Below are 17,133 nucleotides of genomic sequence, written 5' to 3'. Positions count from 1 at the left end.
AGCACCCCAGCCAATGGAGGAGAGAGAGAAGATGGCGCCAAAAGAAATCTGCCTTCCTCACTCAGGTGCTATAGTGAATCCTCCGGCGAGGGAAGGAGAGAAGGAAAAGGAGAGACAATCCGCTACGGCGATGTGACTGCTTCCCGAGTCCGTCGTCTGCGTTAGCGCACGGCGTCCCTCGTGGATTTAAATCAGAAAGGAACCGCCGCGTATGTTCTGAATGTAATACAGTATGCTGCTAACGCACAAACACACACGCCACGGATTGACTGATAATATGTGGGGGGTTTCGAGTGCAACGCTAGCAACACTCAACGCTCCCCTGTGATTGGACGAATCCGAGCATCAGCGTGCCCTCTGCCTCTCACTAATGCTCTGTACGCGCATGGCGCGCGCGCACACACACACACACACACACACACACACACACGGAGGGATGCTGCAAGGCAGAGAGCAGGGTTGTAGAGTCAGAGACGGGGAGTGGGAGGAGGAGGAGGAGGGGGGGCTTTGAATAATTGCTTTTCATTGCATGCTTAGCCATGGAGGGTGGGGGGGAGAGAGAGAAGAGAGGAGAGGAGAGGAGAGGAGAGGAGAGGAGAGGAGAGGAGAGGAGAGGAGAGGAGAGGAGAGGAGAGGAGAGGAGAGGAGAGGAGAGGAGAGGAGAGGAGAGGAGAGGAGGAGAGAGGAGAGGAGAGGAGAGGAGAGGAGAGGAGAGGAGAGGAGAGGAGAGGAGAGGAGAGGAGAGGAGAGGAGAGGAGAGAGGAGAGGAGAGGAGAGGAGAGAGACGCGCACACAGCAAATGATTCATGTCAAGGTTAGGCGCGATGAAAGGACAGGATGGGAGGGAGGGGACCCCGACGTTCTCTACTTCCACTCTCTCGTTCGTCCGTTTAGCCGCATCAAGACCCCCCCTCTCCACACACACACACACACACACGCTCTCCAGTCCACCCCCGGTCTCTCTCTCTCTCTCTCTCTCTCCCTCTCTCCCTGTGGCAGGTGCCATGTGGAGGCTATTCACACAGCGAGTGTGTCGGGGGTTCGTGAAAAGACGCCTTTGTTATGTCTGTCGCACAACAGACGAATACTGATGAGAGACATTGTTGTGCCGTTCTGTTAACGTGACAAACACACCAAGCAGGGCCAAGAAGAAAAGTGGTCGTTGGGGCATCTTTGTTCAGGCTGTTTCAGTTGCTGATTGTAGCTGATCGTAACGGATTGACACACTGGCATAACACATTTAGACCTGAGGCCCATTCTAAAAAAAAAGAACGGCTTCTAAATCCTAACAGTTTTCTGAAAAACCTGTTTCAATGACTCAGTGGTTCTCAACCTTTTTCATGTCAAGGACCCCCAACAATATATTTAATTGTTTGGCCGCCGACCCCCATCTGAAAATACGTTGTTCCAGGGACCCCCCCCCCCCCCCCAAGAAGCCAAGATTTGAGTTTAAAAACATTCGCTCTGAAAGAATATATATTCAAAGATTTGCATTTTGAAAGATTTGCACAAAGATTTGCATTCTATACTTTGGCGGAACAACTCACAACGAGGCGCCACGATGCAACACAATGACGAGCTTGTAGATCTGATATTTGTGAAAGAATAAAAAAAAAAAGAAGATTAGAAACACGTGGGACAATTTTTTTTGTACCTATAAAGCCAAATTAGCGACGCCAGAGTTAACGTGGTATAATTGGCTAAACATAATTTCCTGAACACAGCACCCGCCTACGTGCACAGTAAAATCCGGAGCGCTACAGTAATTTAATTGTGAGCTCACACTCAAAGAATTACAGTTAAAAGTTGGTGAAATACCAGAGGACAGTCTGAAAGCATCTGGGGGGAGAAAATGTGCCGAACAGAAAATCAATGCTCTGCATTTCTGTTCCTGGAAGGAAAACAAACAAGGTTCTCATTGTCAAAGTCAGACAGAAACCATTTAAACTTTTCACCTAGTTTGTTTTTAAAACACATTCATGCCCTATGAAGTTGTTCTACAAAGTCACAACGCGCCGCCGTGCGAGTGAGCTTGTAGATCTGTCTGTGGGTTTTATAAATATTTAACCCATTTAGACCTGACGACGATTCCACAAATTCCTGACAATTTTCTGAAAAACCCATGTTTTTCTAAAAACATTTCATGTCAAGGACCCCCAACAATATATGTAATTGGCCACAGACACACATCTGAAAATATGTTGTTCCAGGGACCCCCCCAGAAGCTAAGATTTGAGTTAAAAACTCATACATTTTCACGATTTTTCACAAATGGCAGATCTACAAGCTCGTGGCACTCAGTGCCGCGCTATGATCTACAACAGGGGTTCTCAACGTTGTTGGCAGGGGACCCCCGGAAATACTATTGCCATGTCTCGGGACCCCCGCCCCGCCCCCCCTCCCCACCACCAATACAAACTGACTGCAAAAATAACCTTAATAATAGAGAAAATACATCATAAATAAATACTGAAACCAGATATAATCATCAAGGAAAGTTTATGCATGTGTACTATGTAAACTCTTCATTTCCATTTTCCAGCCATTCAATAATTTGGGGACCCCCTAAAAAAATGTGGCGACCCCCCCCTCCGAGCGGTCGCGACCCACGGGTTGAGAACCCCTGATCTACAAGACAGATCTGCTATTTTTCAATAGCTAAAGTATAACTAAGTTAACTAAGAGCGTGTGACTAAATAATAACTACATCCATTGGAACAAACACAGGTTCTATTCTTCCCACTTCCTGACGTCGGTTTTGGACGAGTGTCAAGATTACTAGCCTCTTGACACAGAAGGAGGAACAGACTTGAGGAGCCCTTGGGGGGAAAAGCAACAGATATAAATACAGCTCAAATGTCATATTATGCTCTGAATAAAAATGGGGATTAGAAGCATTGGGTCGTTCAACTTTAACCCATTTAGGCCTGACGTCGAAAAAACAAAAAAAACAAGTCTTCTAAATCCTGACAGTTTGTGCTCAATATTTCATGTCAAGGACCCCAGAAATGATATGTAATTGGCCACCGACTCCCCCCCCCATCTGAAAATATGTTATTCCCGTAACTCCTCTGAAGCAAAGATATGAGTTAAAAACGTTCGCTCTGGAAGAATATATTCAAAGATTTGCGACACTCTGTGGCACGCTATGAGCTTGTAGATCTGCCATTTTAACCAAAAGGGGTTAAACGAGAACTATGCAATAAGAAATATGAAGCTTATTATGTGATACTTTTGACAATGATGTGACACACATCAGTGAGTCTTATGATGCGCAGTCCAAACAGAGAGGCCATAAAATACTGTCAATAAAAATGATTGGTGTTGCATCTGTCAAAACAAACATGTTCACACGTGATGCATATTCTTTATGGAATGCATTTGTAAGAATCTCCTCTGCGGTGTGTAATATTTTGTGTGTTCAAAATGGAATTTGAATATGAAAGAGTATTCATCTTATCATCACTAGGGAATAGATGAATAAATATACATCCATCACTCGTGAATATACAAATACATATTCATCTATTGCCGATATATATCAACAGTGAATATGAGACTGATAAACAGTATGTACTGTACAGTGTGTGAGTCTCACACAAGTTGTCCTGGGTTGGCATCTGTCACGGTTCAGTGGAGGAGTTCATGTGCAAATGCACCATGCCGAGTCAAAGCCATAGAACCGTGATGTTAAAAGCACGGAACAGACAGTCACAGGTCCTAACCTATTCTGTACGGGAACCCCTTTTCGTGTTTAAATAATTATGTTATACTTGAGCTATTGAAAAATAGCAGATCTACAAGCGCATAGCGCGGCACCGAGTGCCACGCTATGCGCTTGTAGGTCTGCTATTTATTTTTTTTATCGTGAAAATGTGGCGGACATCTTTGAATATATATCCTTTCAGAGCGGACGTTTTTTTTAACTCAAATCTTTGCTTCTGAGGGGTTCCTGGAATAACATATTTTCAGATGGGGGTCGGCGGCCAATTACAAATCATTTTTGGGGTCCTTGACATGAAATATTGAGCACCAACTGATATAGAAACATGAGGTATTTCAGAAAACTGTCAGGATTTAAAAGACACTTTTTAAATTCAGGCCTAAATAGGTTAATGTTCCCATATGAGGGCACGGCTGGTGGTGGAGCCTGAAGGCCTCTACTGGCACAAAGGACTGTCCAAGAGGCTGAGTGAGAGGGGCGATGTGTTTGTGTTGTCGCTGTGATGCATTTAACCACTTATAAACTGCAGCATCCGAATTGTGGGGAAAACGTTCAGAGCATATAGCAGCAGATCGGCTATTTTATGATTTAATGTAGAGCGAAAACATGAAATACTCTAGTGTTGAGCGCTGAGGGACGCCGGTCAACCAAGTATAGGGTTTAAGTGGTTAACCACTTTCAACCCGCCGTCAATATTCTGGGTGCGTCACTCATTATGGTGGAAAAATCTTCACACGTTTTTCAGAAACCTTCAAAAAAGTAACAAACCTAGCAGATGTGATATTTTTTTTGCTGTTTTTAAAAATATAAAATAGGTCATACATGTATAAAAATCCCAGGCAGACACAGTATGTGTTCAATCACACAGTCTATATGGTGATAGAAAACAGGCAGTACAACTCAGACAGCTGACAATAAAGCCCAACATTTTATGACTTAAGTCTCTGTGTTTCTTTAGTCTGGGCCATTTTAGGTCTCGACCCATGAAGAACCATCAATAGAGAGAACAAAAGTGGACATTAACATTTTTTAGGCCAGTGATTGTTGTGGTGCGTTCAATAAAAAAGGAGAAAATGTCAGCTCAACCATTGAAAAAAGTTAAACGTATATAAATAGTGCCGCAAGGGAGCCAATCCTACAGTAAAAGTAAAGCAAAGTGTGTGTGTGTGTGTGTGTGTGTGTGTGTGTGTGTGTGTGTGTGTGTGTGTGTGTGTACACGTGCGTGCGTGCGCATATCTATAAAGTCCATATTGAACAGAGAGAACTAAAGAAAGACACTGGGTGCTATTAGGAGACCTCACTGCAAACCACAGTCGCCTGAAGGCTGCTGCATTGGTGCGTGTGTGTGTGTGTGTGTGTGTGTGTGTGTGTGTGTGTGTGTGTGCGTGCGTGCACTCGTGAGTCGTGTGTTCTGAGGGGGGCGGTGGTGGAGTATGTATGTGAGCATGTGTTTTTGTGAATCTGTGTGAATCAAATGCATGTGTGTGGTTTCTACACTACAAGATGTTTCTCCACTATGGATTTGCCATGAGTGCGTGCGTGTGTATGTTGCAGTGCTTTCTCAAGGTGTGCATGCGCACGTGCACAAGTGTGTGTGTGTGTGTGTGTGTGTGTGTGTGTGTGTTTGTGTACGCACGCCTTTGTGTGTGTGTGTGCGCATGCATGGTGGTTAAGCAATCATGGGGGTGACAGCATGTCTGTGACTGGCGGCTCCCCGCAGGCCCCAGAGAGACTTCCAGGGACCCACCACAGAGGGGAGGCAGTCAGGCGCCCAGGCCCAGCCCAGAGACACCACTTTGGGGTGAGGCTGCAACCACAGCCCCAGGACTTCAACATGGCCTAGCCTGCATTTAACCCATTCTGAACGGGAACCCATTTTGGTGTCGGCATCATGTTCTGCTTTAGCTATTGAAAAATAGCAGATCTACAAGCTCATAGCGCGCCACCGAGTGGCGCGCTACGAGCTTGTAGGTCTGCTATTTTAGAAAAATCGAAGAACGACTGTGACATTTAGAATCTGATCTCAGGTCAGAATGGGGTTAATCAGACCAGTGTGTGTCCAGTGGAAACCTCGTATGAATCTGATCTCAGGTCAGAATGGGTTAACAGGCTGTCGAGGTGACAAGCTAAAGTGCAGTATTGATTAAAATAGGACATAATAATGTCACCAGTGTTTATTTCAAGGACAAGGACCCCCCCAGTTCGATATGCATGATTAGGCCATATTTGTATATCTGGGAAAACAATCTACACTGTACAGTATACACCCTCAGTGGTGATTTAACTCTGAGAGTGTACAACGTTTCCCCTAGCTGGAGACCTGCTGAAACCACCTGAAGGACCGCCCCGGGGTCCCTGCACGCCATGTTGAGAGCCACTGTCGTACATAATAGTTGTCAAACTCTGACCTAACGCGACCTGGCCCGAACAGACGTTTTCGGGCCGAGTTGGACCCAAAAATGACACTAATTAGTTGGGCCGGGCAGAGCCTCGAGCTCTGTGATTTTCTTTAGATTTTTTTATGTTATAATAAAAATAGCAATTCAGTTATTTGTGTATACATGTATTTATTATGAAGATTAGAGGGCTGCGCTGGTGAACCTTGGCGATTCACTTGTGACTGGATGAGGAGTGGAGGCGGGGAGGGGGGGCACAGCACACTGGCATTTCAGACAGGGTTGCCAAGTTGGCTTGTTTTTTTCCCCAGAATTGCGGTTCTTTTCCCCAGGTGGCGGGTTGAGGTTTTTTGGGCTTGTTTTAACAAATTCTGTGGCTTGTTTTGAATATCAACCAAGCCAACATTTCTTTGATGTATATGCTATAAATACCCATAGGTTTGTGTCTCTACTATGTGTGGAATAGTATAATAAATGACCAAAACATTCATGCTTGTTTTGGCTCGAGGGAAGATTTGGCTTATTTCTCTCGCTAAGGCCTCTTTTAGACGGCGACCATCTCCATATAACACGTCAAAGTCCTGTTGCGTTCTCATTTTTTTGGACCATTTACATGAGAACGCACACTTGAATGAAAACGCTACAAAGTGCATGCATATACATGCCAGGTCGCTAGGTGGCGCGTGTCCTTGTGGGGTCCGTGTGACGCAGCGCATATATAAACCATAAACATAAGTCACGCATGCGTAGAACTACTTCCGTTCTTCTTCTACACAGAAAGTAAACAAACGTCGCGTACTCATCACTAGCATGGTTGTTGTTGTTCGTTTCCCCTAGCAACTGACGCATGCCTATGACACCATGTAAAAACGTAGGACACGGGTGAGCCGACCAGAGCTGACGTAAGCCATGATGTCACAATTTTTGCGTATCCACCGTTTTGCCTGTTTATATGGAGACCATAGGAAACGGCGTTCTAAAAGATTTCCACTCTGGGAGGTGGTTTCACTTCGTTGCGTTTTCACCTCCTGTGAACACGGTTCTCGTCTAAATGACAGCAGCAAACGATACTTTATTTTGCCGTTTTTTATGAACACCATCCTCGTGTAAAAAGCACCTAAGAGTTGGCTTGTTTTGGGCTTGTTTTTGGAGGTGGGTTGGCTTATTTCTCTCACAAGAGTTGGCAACACTGGCATTTCAGACTGAAGAGCAGGAACTCGCAGGCAGCACAGCAGAGAGGGTTGTTGAGACTTGCTACTGCTGGCTGGCCTCTGGTTTGTGCACCAAATGAGCTTCTCAGCATCAGCTGAAATATAACCAGCTAACTTTCCATATGCTTAAATGTTTTATGAGATCAATCGGTTTATCACACGATAGCTCGTTTTGGAAGCGTCAGGTTTCCGTCACGCTGCACTGAGTGAGCTATCTCGTTAAACCCAGCTGAGTAACCTAATCATTAACCAACGCCACCAGTCACCAAACGATCTCATATAAGTGATATAACTCTGTAAACGCTAAACGTACGCTACAAGCAAGTATAGTGTATGATAACCACGCAATGTCCACTGCAGGCTACAGGCTATTTGATTTCCAAAATGCTTAGTATTGTAGCCGTCGTCTCTCGGCGCGCTTCAATGTTATTATGTGCACAAAATAACAGATCTGTAAGCTGTCGAGACACGCCATGAGCAGTCTGTGGATGGTTTGTATGTTTGTTCTTTTGGACGCACATTACGTGTGTATGTATTTGGGTTACTTAAGAGGCAATGATTGATGCAAACTACTAGATTATAGCCAAGTTGGCAGTTGATAATAATATTGTAGCTCTGTTCGGGACTGTTGCACAACGGGGACAATACTTGGACATAACTGGGTCACTTCAGAGGAAACTAAAAGGGAGCTGCAGCTGCTATGCATGTTGTTTACACACCACTGGACTCCAATAGAATGATGGAAATGGAACACCTTCAGCGCCACCTGGTGGTCACCAGTTTAGGCTTTGAGTGCCAATTCTCCCATTATAAAGAAGGAAAGAATTTGTAATTCTATTATGCATGTCATCACCTGTACACCAGATTAGAGGAATTTTCAAAATATGGATGGAAAAATTAAGAAAAAAAAAAAAACCCAAGGGAAGACGTCTTGTCGTCCGTGGCATCCGGTACTTAATTGGCAATTAGACGTCTTGACGTTTATGGCTCGCAAACAGTTTTAACAGCCTAACGTGAGTTACAAAAATCCTTTATTTCGGCGATAAGTTGAACTCCGTTCTCACTGAACCACGACGCAGAAACGCCAGGGCCATTTAGTGGCGTTTTTTACTCATGCATTTTCGGACTTTGGGCCGAACATTCTGGTAATTATTAGGGTAGGGCTGAGCTTCGGGCCGGCCTAGTTAGGGTAGGTCCTTAATTTCCGGGCCCGTTGAGAACTCCAGTACCTAATACACATTAAAGCTGTGAAATTAACACTCACAGGGTTTTACTCTGCATACCGGGGACGGGGACGAAGAGGAGACACCAAATCATCTCAGGTTTTCTTTGAGCTAAATTGATAACTGTTCTTCAACAGCGTACTGTAGATTCTACACTGTTGTGTTGCTTTCCCCCCCCCCAAACAGGAAACAAATGGCTGCCTCAAAAACAGAACTGAAATGCCAAACCGACCCAAGTAGTTATCGTTAAGAAGCAAAGAAGCAAAGCAAATGTGGTCCCACTCCAAGTCTAAATAACGTCATTGGTGAATGTGAATGTGTGTGTGTGTGTGTGTGTGTGTGTGTGTGTGTGTGTGCATTTGCCATGAACAGTACAGTAATTACAGACAGACTGCAGTGCAGAGCATGATAACTATCTGTTTGTTTAGCCTTCCAGGCCGCAAGCCTGACTCACTTCGTTTGTGTGCGTGTGTGTGTGTGTTTATGTGCGAACGTTCATGTGTAATCAATGTTGCCAACAGTTTCGCGCATCCACCGGCAGAGCTAGCTAATGATCGCTCCACACAAACACATGGCAATGATTCTTCCCCATCAGTAACAAATGCTTTCGGTCTTTAAATAACCACAGTTCAGACTACAAACTGAATACTTTGCAACAGAAATCAAACACAAAAAGAGCCCTGTGGCGTGCAGTTACAATCCTCCGTGCTAAGTTATCCATTTGCAAGTCAAAGTCAGAGAGTTAAATTAAACACTGTGGATCTTCCAGTGAACGAGTGACTGAGCGAACCAGAGTTCCCATGCTGCCGGTGAAGGAGCTCAAATAGCTGTTCTCCCTCAGTCCCAGACACGTGTGGAGTTACTTCTTTATTTGTAAGTAAGTAGTAAGTAGTATAAAAGTGAACATCTACAGAGAAAGTGAAATGAACACAGAGACAAATGACAAAGGCCGTCATCGACCCAGTCGACTTATACCCAGTCAGTGATATTTAGGGACCCTTGGCCGCTTTAAAATGTTATACAAGATATTGTATCAAACAATACAATGCCCTATGACGACGTTGTGCAAAAGTAGCAAAAATAGTCAATCTAAAATAATAATAAATCTGAGAATAATGCCCAAATATAGCCATAATAGGGAGGCCAGGTTGAGAGTGGTTACCACACGTTATGTCTGTGGGTTTGATAAATATTGAACTAACTATTAAAATTATCCACAAGAGCTTATGACTAAATGATAACTACTCAGGTTCTTTTTGTTCCATACAGGGCCTCCACCCAACTAAATGCACATTTACACACACACGCACACGCACACACACACACACACGCACACGCACACGCACACGCACACGCACACGCACACGCACACACACACACACACACACACACACACACACACACACGCGCACACACACACACACACACACACACACACGCACACACACACACGCACACACACACGCACACAATCACCCTTACCTGTGGAAGATGTGGCGTTGGGGCGGGAAAGTCGCGCAGAGCCGCTCCTTTGCAAAGGATTGTGGGACTGCTGCTGCTGCTTGGTGGGGCTCTGATTGGCTGCGGCGGAGAGGGCAGTCTTCACTGCCGTCTGACTGGTGGCGACGGGTTTGGACGATGCAGTGTGACTGGTGGTGACGGCCGGGGCCTTCAGACCTGCACACACAAACATGTTCATAGTACAGCAGGAGTCAAAAGACTGTTCTTAGGTTAGAGCTACTAGAGGACTAGGTTAGAGGACTTATACTGTAGGTCGCTGGTGCAGCTGCCTTGTCCAAAATGGAGATTTGGACAAGATGTCCTGACCAAGAAAACTTTCAGTGGTGTAAATAAGTAGATTTACTGTAAGTACTGTACATAAGTACAATTTTGAGGCTAAGGGACTGAGAAAAATCTAACCCGATGGATTGGAGACTAGTGAATTCGACGAAGTCCCAGGCCCCGTCTGTCTCCAGCACGTTCTCCAAAACAGTCGGTGGCACTGTTCCATGCGGACGTACTGTACAGATGCTGAAGCCTGAGTTATACAAGTTGTGAGCGTGTGTCGAGCACCGAAAATAGCAGCTCCACAAGCTAGACTCTCTAGCTTGTGGAGCTGCTATTTTCGGTGCTCGAGACTAGAGACTAGAGCTACAGTACAGTGCATGACCTTAGCTCTCGTCAGGCATTAGACTAGAGATATAAGTGACCAGACTACACAGAGTTGTCCCCTCGAGTAATCCTCAGCTGAGTTGTCTCATGATGTACAGTACATACGGTATTCCACAGGTAGTGTCTATTTATATATAGCATGACATGAAGTGACAGGAACCGTCCTCCTGTCACTTCTCGTTTCCTTCACTCTCTTCATCTCTCTGTTGGAACAGCGAGCAGGTTGTTTCTCTCCCTCAAGCGCTTCCTCTGCCTCTGACCTGTTCTGTTTCTAAGAGCATCCCATGTGTTATTCTCTGTCAGTGATCCACAGGAGAGGCTGTTACACTGCTAGGCGAAGGGCTGACAGTATCGATTCCTAACCGTTTACGTGGAGAAGGTTTAAGAGAGGGAGTTGCAAAGTTCTTCAGACCTTTGGCATCAAACTCACAACTTGCGTGCACACAAGCTTTCAGAGTGGAGTGCCCTCTGAGTTCACAGGTTTATTGTGCCAAACATTACCAATAATACTGAACACATCAGAGGAGGATGTGTGCAATAACATTAGAGTTGTGCCTTAAAGACATCCATTTAAAATGGAGATTGTGTAAAAGTAGACAAGTTCCATCATAATAAGTGAAACACACCTGATAAGGTCCTGGCATAAACTATAGAAATGCACTCTGCCGAGGTGCCAACTTGCGTCTTGAAGGTAGGTGAACCATCAACAGCTTATTGGCCGATCGCAGTAATTGCGCACTCTGCTTGCGCAAGTAACTAGAAAGGTGAAATTCTGGGAAATTGGAGTTGTTGCTCCATATATGGGCATCGTGATGATGATGTATTGACCCACATGAGGTCACAGGCGGCGGAATAATAAAAAGGAAAACCTTTTGGGCTTACTTTCTATAAAAAACAATAAAGTCAAGGCAATTACTGTAGTCTGGACTCTGGTTTAAACCCGTTAGGGAACAGACACACTAAATATACAAGTAGCCGCACACCCATAGCTAATAGGAAAAATGTTTCAGCAATAAAGCTGCTTGGTTCAGGGCTTGCGGGACAATGTGATCTTGATCTAGAGAGATCAACCCTGATGATGGCAGCATAGCTTTTATGTTTCAATAAACGATTGCATATAAGCTGTGTGTGTGGCTACTTTTATCTTTCTAGGTTTCTAAAGTTACTCAACCTTTTATGTCTTAGTAGTTTGAGTCATGGGGCTGTATTTTGCGTGTCTTAAGTACCAGGTCTTATTCCCTAACTTGAGTAAACTGAAGACCTGGAGACGTGATCAATGCTCTTTGGCCACTCAGAATAGCCAAATGGCATCGATCACGCCTCCAGGTCTTTAGTTTACTCAAGTTAGGGAATAAGACCTGGTACTTAAAGACACGCAAAATACAGCCCATGGGCTCTTAATTGCATGTGGAAATCCTATACTAACATAACAGCATATGGTATTTAACATCACCATAAGATCATTTAACCCACTGTTGGAAAGAAACGTAAACACCTACAGTATATGAAACGTTTTTCGCCCAGAACCACTTTTATACAAATCCACTGTTATTTAGTTATTCAAAAATACTGACTGATTAACGACCTGCTAACGGTGACATGATTAAAAGCTTGAGTTCCTAATTCTATTGACATCCACTAATTCAGCTTGGTGTAGGATTAACTCAACGCTGATTACAGGCTTTCTGCTTAATCTTAAAGCTACGTATAAACCCAGATAGCGTTTCATGTTGAAGTGTGGTGAGCGTCAAGAGTCATGGTTTTCAGAAGGCTGTGATGATGGCTTAATGGTGAGAAACTCACATTTTGAGCGGGTGAGAGAGAAGAGTAACAGAGAGAGAGAGAGAGAGAGAGAGAGAGCGAGAGAGAGAGAGAGAGCAAGAGCGAGAGAGAGAGAGAGAGAGAGAGAGAGAGAGAGAGAGAGAGAGAGAAAAGAGGCAGGAAGAGGGAAAGCCATTACGGTTATTACCACGTTATGGCTGACATTTGAAAAAGGGTAACGTTTATGTGTGTTGACCTCCTGAATTTAAAACACTGCAGACGAAGAGAAGGAGGGGGGGAGGATAGAGGGAGAGAGAGAGAGAGGAAGAGAAAGGGGGAGAGAGAGACAGAGAGAGAGAGAGCAAGGAAGGGAAAGGGAGATGTATGTATTCTCCGTCATCATAACGCCCGCGTACCAGTGCGAGTTCACGATGAGACGCGTTGTGAAATCTACCATTTTCAGGCCTCACCTGTCGCGGTGCTCCTGCTCTGCAGTGTTTTATGGTTCAGGCCTCACCTGTCGCGGTGCTCCTGCTCTACAGTGTTTTATGGTTCAGGCCTCACCTGTCGCAGTGCTCCTGCTCTACAGTGTTTTATGGTTCAGGCCTCACCTGTCGCGGTGCTCCTGCTCTGCAGTGTTTTATGGTTCAGGCCTCACCTGTCGCGGTGCTCCTGCTCTGCAGCGACAGAGCTCTGCTCCTCATCCCTGGAACCTTGGCGGAGGCTGCAACGGCACTGGTGCCGATGGTGTTGCTTCTGTTGGGTCTTTCTTCTGGTTTAGGTCCGCCTGCCGGGGCTCCCGGAGCGGTCGAGTCTGGGGGTGGAGAGGATGACGGGAGACGTTTTAAATTTAAAAGAACAATACTGTAGTCCAAAATGTCAATTTAAGGATGAAAATTCCAGTTAAAGTGCCCAACACACAGATGTCCTGTGAGGGAACAAATGGTGAAATGGTAAATGGTGCATTTATATTATCCAAAGCGCTTTACATAGATGCATTACATTCACCCATTCACACACACATCCATACACCGATGGCAGAGGAAACCATGCACGGCACCAACCTGCACATCAGGAGCAATTAAGGTTTCAGAGTCTTGCTCAAGGACACTTCACGTCTGGGGGAGCCCGGGATCAAACTGGGCTAACAGGCTCCTTTTCACTTTCAGGCGTCCGGAGGGGGAAATAAGAGCTAAATAATTGCACTGGTGCACAGAACAATTATGTTCAAACTATCGCCATGTATACAGATTTACTGAAAACAGCTACAATAACAAGAAAAACACATATGTTATGATGATGGAGAATGCCGATGACTTGGGATCTTTTTATTTCATGGAAAGTCTCAAGCAGAAAACACAAACTGCAGAGACTTTGAAAATAGAACCCATTGTGTGTGTATAGGAATGCAACGGAACGAAAAGCTGCACTCCAAGAACACAACACATTCATGTTGGACTGGGGGTTCAATCTACTCTGCATGCTCGCAAGGTAATTTGCACTAATTGCTCTCATTAAACACCACACACACACACACACACACACACACACTCACACACACACACACACACACACACACACACACACACAACCAGGGGGGAATACGTAATTTTCCTTTGATTGTAATCAGCGGGATGGCGATTAGAAATGTCTTTGAGAGTGGCCCGATGTAAACAGTGTAATCCATCTGGTGCAGCTATCAGTGTTTCCACCAATGGGAGGGAAGCTATATTATCGCAGCTGGAAGACTGTGGCCTTTATGAGGCGAGGGGGCGTGAGCAAATTAATCAATTTTGGGCGGGAAGCCGTTTTGGTGTTGGCATTATGTTATGCTTTAGCTATTGAAAAATAGCAAATCTACAAGCTCGTAGCGCGCCACTCGGTGGCGCGCTACGAGCTTGTAGGTCTGCTATTTTTGAGAGATCGAAGAACGACTGACATAGAAACATAGCTTTTTCGGAAAACTGTCAGGATGTAGAAGACATTTTTAGAATCTGATCTCAGGTCAAAATGGGTTAAGGCACCATGTAAAGAGATGCTATCTCTCTCTCTCCCGTTGAAATACAGTCCATTACGCCACGCTGTGACCCTGTGGTTTTAGGGACATGAGTGGGTTTATCCAACCCAACACCAACGATATTGCTTATTTTGCGCCATGTATTGCAAAAAAAAAAAAAAGCAAGGAATATATAATTTAATATATAAGCCAGATCTATCTAAGCTCCATTTGGAAATACATTTTCACTCCAGCAATGATTAGTTTCATACTAAAAGGGTGAAATTACAGTAGCTACTAAAAACCCCAACTTCCGTATTGTGGAGAAAGCTTAAGCACGAAATAGAAAATCTTCAACAAGCTTGCATTGCGTCGCAATATATTTAATGTCGAGTGAAAAAAGAAAGTCGGTACTGTATGTACAGTACAGCGTGAGCGACTAGAGCAGTGGTGTAAAGTACAAGTATTTGTACTTTACTTAGTATTTAGCCGTAGCCCTACTGTACACAGTAAAACCCTTTAGCAGTAGCCCTACTGTACACAGTAAAACCCTTTAGCAGTAGCCCTAACTGTACACAGTAAAACCCTTTAGCAGTAGCCCTAACTGTACACAGTAAAACCCTTTAGCAGTAGCCCTAATTGTACACAGTAAAACCCTTTAGCAGTAGCCCTAACTGTACACAGTAAAACCCTTTAGCAGTAGCCCTAACTGTACACAGTAAAACCCTTTAGCAGTAGCCCTACTGTACACAGTAAAACCCTTTAGCAGTAGCCCTACTGTACACAGTAAAACCCTTTAGCAGTAGCCCTAACTGTACACAGTAAAACCCTTTAGCAGTAGCCCTAACTGTACACATTTAAAACCCTCAATGTGAATGGAGCTCTGAGAGCGTACTAATGTAACCAAATGGAGCGACACCGGTCCATTTGGTTACATTTGTATACTCTCGAGTTACGAAAGGATAACTGTACGTTATGTGTGGAGAGGAGAGGAGGTCTGTTAGTGTCTGAACAGAGAGAGAAGCAGTTATGAGAGATGGAAAGACAGTAGAGAGATAGATAGAGATATCTGACTCGGATTAGAGTCGCTGCTTCCTCGCCTGGAAAGGAGCCAGCTTAGGTGGTTCGAGGCATCTGATTGGGATGCCTCTCGAGCGTCTCCCTAGGGAGGTCCTCGAAGCACGTCCCACTGGGAGGAGACCACGGGGCAGAGCCAAGGACCAGATGGAGGGATTACATCGACTCACTGGCCTTGGAACGCCTCTCGGGATCCCCAAGAAGTATGTTACCAATGTTGCTCTGGAGAGGGAAGTCTGGAGCTCTCTGGTGGAGCTGTTGCCCCCGTGACCCGACTACGGATAAGCGGTTGAAGATGGATGGCTGGATAAAAAAAGAGTTGCATGTGTGTGTATGGGTGTGCGACCGACTGTGCATGCATGTGAACTTTAACGGAGAGTAATAAAGAACGAAACGATCACCATGGGAACTCGGGTTCTCAGACGTAATCGGGTTACCATAACAACCCAGTCATCAGAAACTATATGTAACAACCACACTCGTGTGTGTGTGTGTGTGTGTGTGTGTGTGTGTGTGTGTGTGTGTGTGTGTGTGTGTGTGTGTGTGTGAGAAAGAGAGAGAGAGAGAGAGAGAGAGAGAGAGAGATGGAGCAGTTAACAGCTCTGTTCCACACTTAAACAAGAAATGTTTGTCATTAAGCTGTCAATGTGCGCTAGAAATGTCAGTGTGACTGTGAACCCGTCATTTTGGCACACAAGTTCAATGTCTATTCAGTCTTATTTTAGCATCCTTGGCAAAGACTGGGGGCTATGATGTTTGTCACAGTAGCATATACTCATAATGCTGAGGCCTTCACAGTTATTACCACTTCATCTACATATACTGTACGTACATTTACATTTGAGCCGATAAGTTGTGAGCACACACTTCGTGCGCAGTTCAGTTGGGCAAGTCGTAGACCTGGGAAGGGAAGCTGGAAGTACCTTCACTAAAAACGCCGGGACAACACTCCACACGTCCCAAACTCTTCTCCCTTCTGGCTCCAAAACTGTGGAATGCACTTCCCATTGCAGTCAGAACTGCAGCATCACTCCCAATCTTCCGCCGTAGTCTGAAAACCCACCTTTTCAGACTCCATCATGGCCCATAGCACTTACCCCACCCCCTTAGATAGCAATTCTGTAGACTTAGATAGCATTTGATACAGACTTATAGCATGTTATGTAGACAGCATAAGTGCATTGTATGTGCTATTGTTATAGCACGTCATAGTACATATGTATAGCATAGTAGTATAGATGTATAGCTTATATGTATAGTTTCATTATAGATATTCCACTGTTACTTTCTTAGCTTACGCATGTTTCATGATAAATGTTTTTATGTGATGTATTCCCATGCTTTTTTGTTCTTGCTTAATGTAAGTCGCTCTGGATTAAGAGCGTCTGCTAAATGCCTAAATTGTAAATTGTAGACCGCGACGCATGTCGGATCGCTGCGACACAGCGTGGCGTTAAGACGCTCGACCCGCCGCAGGCAGGTCGAGCTTCTAGTGGCTGACATTTGAAAAAGGGTAATGTCGATGTGTTGTTGTTGTTGTTGTTGACCTCCTGAATTTAAAACACAGGCAGAC

At 44.8% G+C, this 17,133-nt stretch overlaps 1 protein-coding gene across 1 annotated transcript in view; it reads right to left on the bottom strand.

Annotated features, from left to right (window-relative positions):
• The window catches only part of LOC308309865 (uncharacterized protein), a 117,725-nt gene that overhangs the window by 54,769 nt on the left and 45,823 nt on the right, over positions 1–17,133 (bottom strand). The window contains exons 6-7 of the mRNA XM_080755808.1: positions 13,146–13,301; positions 10,037–10,231 (exon numbers count right to left, since the gene is read on the bottom strand). Coding sequence (XP_080611934.1) covers positions 10,037–10,231; positions 13,146–13,301 — 351 coding nt within the window. The remainder of the gene's footprint in view (positions 1–10,036; positions 10,232–13,145; positions 13,302–17,133) is intronic.

Source organism: Protomyctophum bolini (assembly GCF_963924005.1).
Source record: "Protomyctophum bolini genome assembly, chromosome: 3".
NCBI classification, from domain to species: Eukaryota; Metazoa; Chordata; class Actinopteri; order Myctophiformes; family Myctophidae; genus Protomyctophum; species Protomyctophum bolini.
Note: the sequence above shows the minus strand (reverse complement) of the source record. Positions and strands in the feature narration are given on the sequence as shown.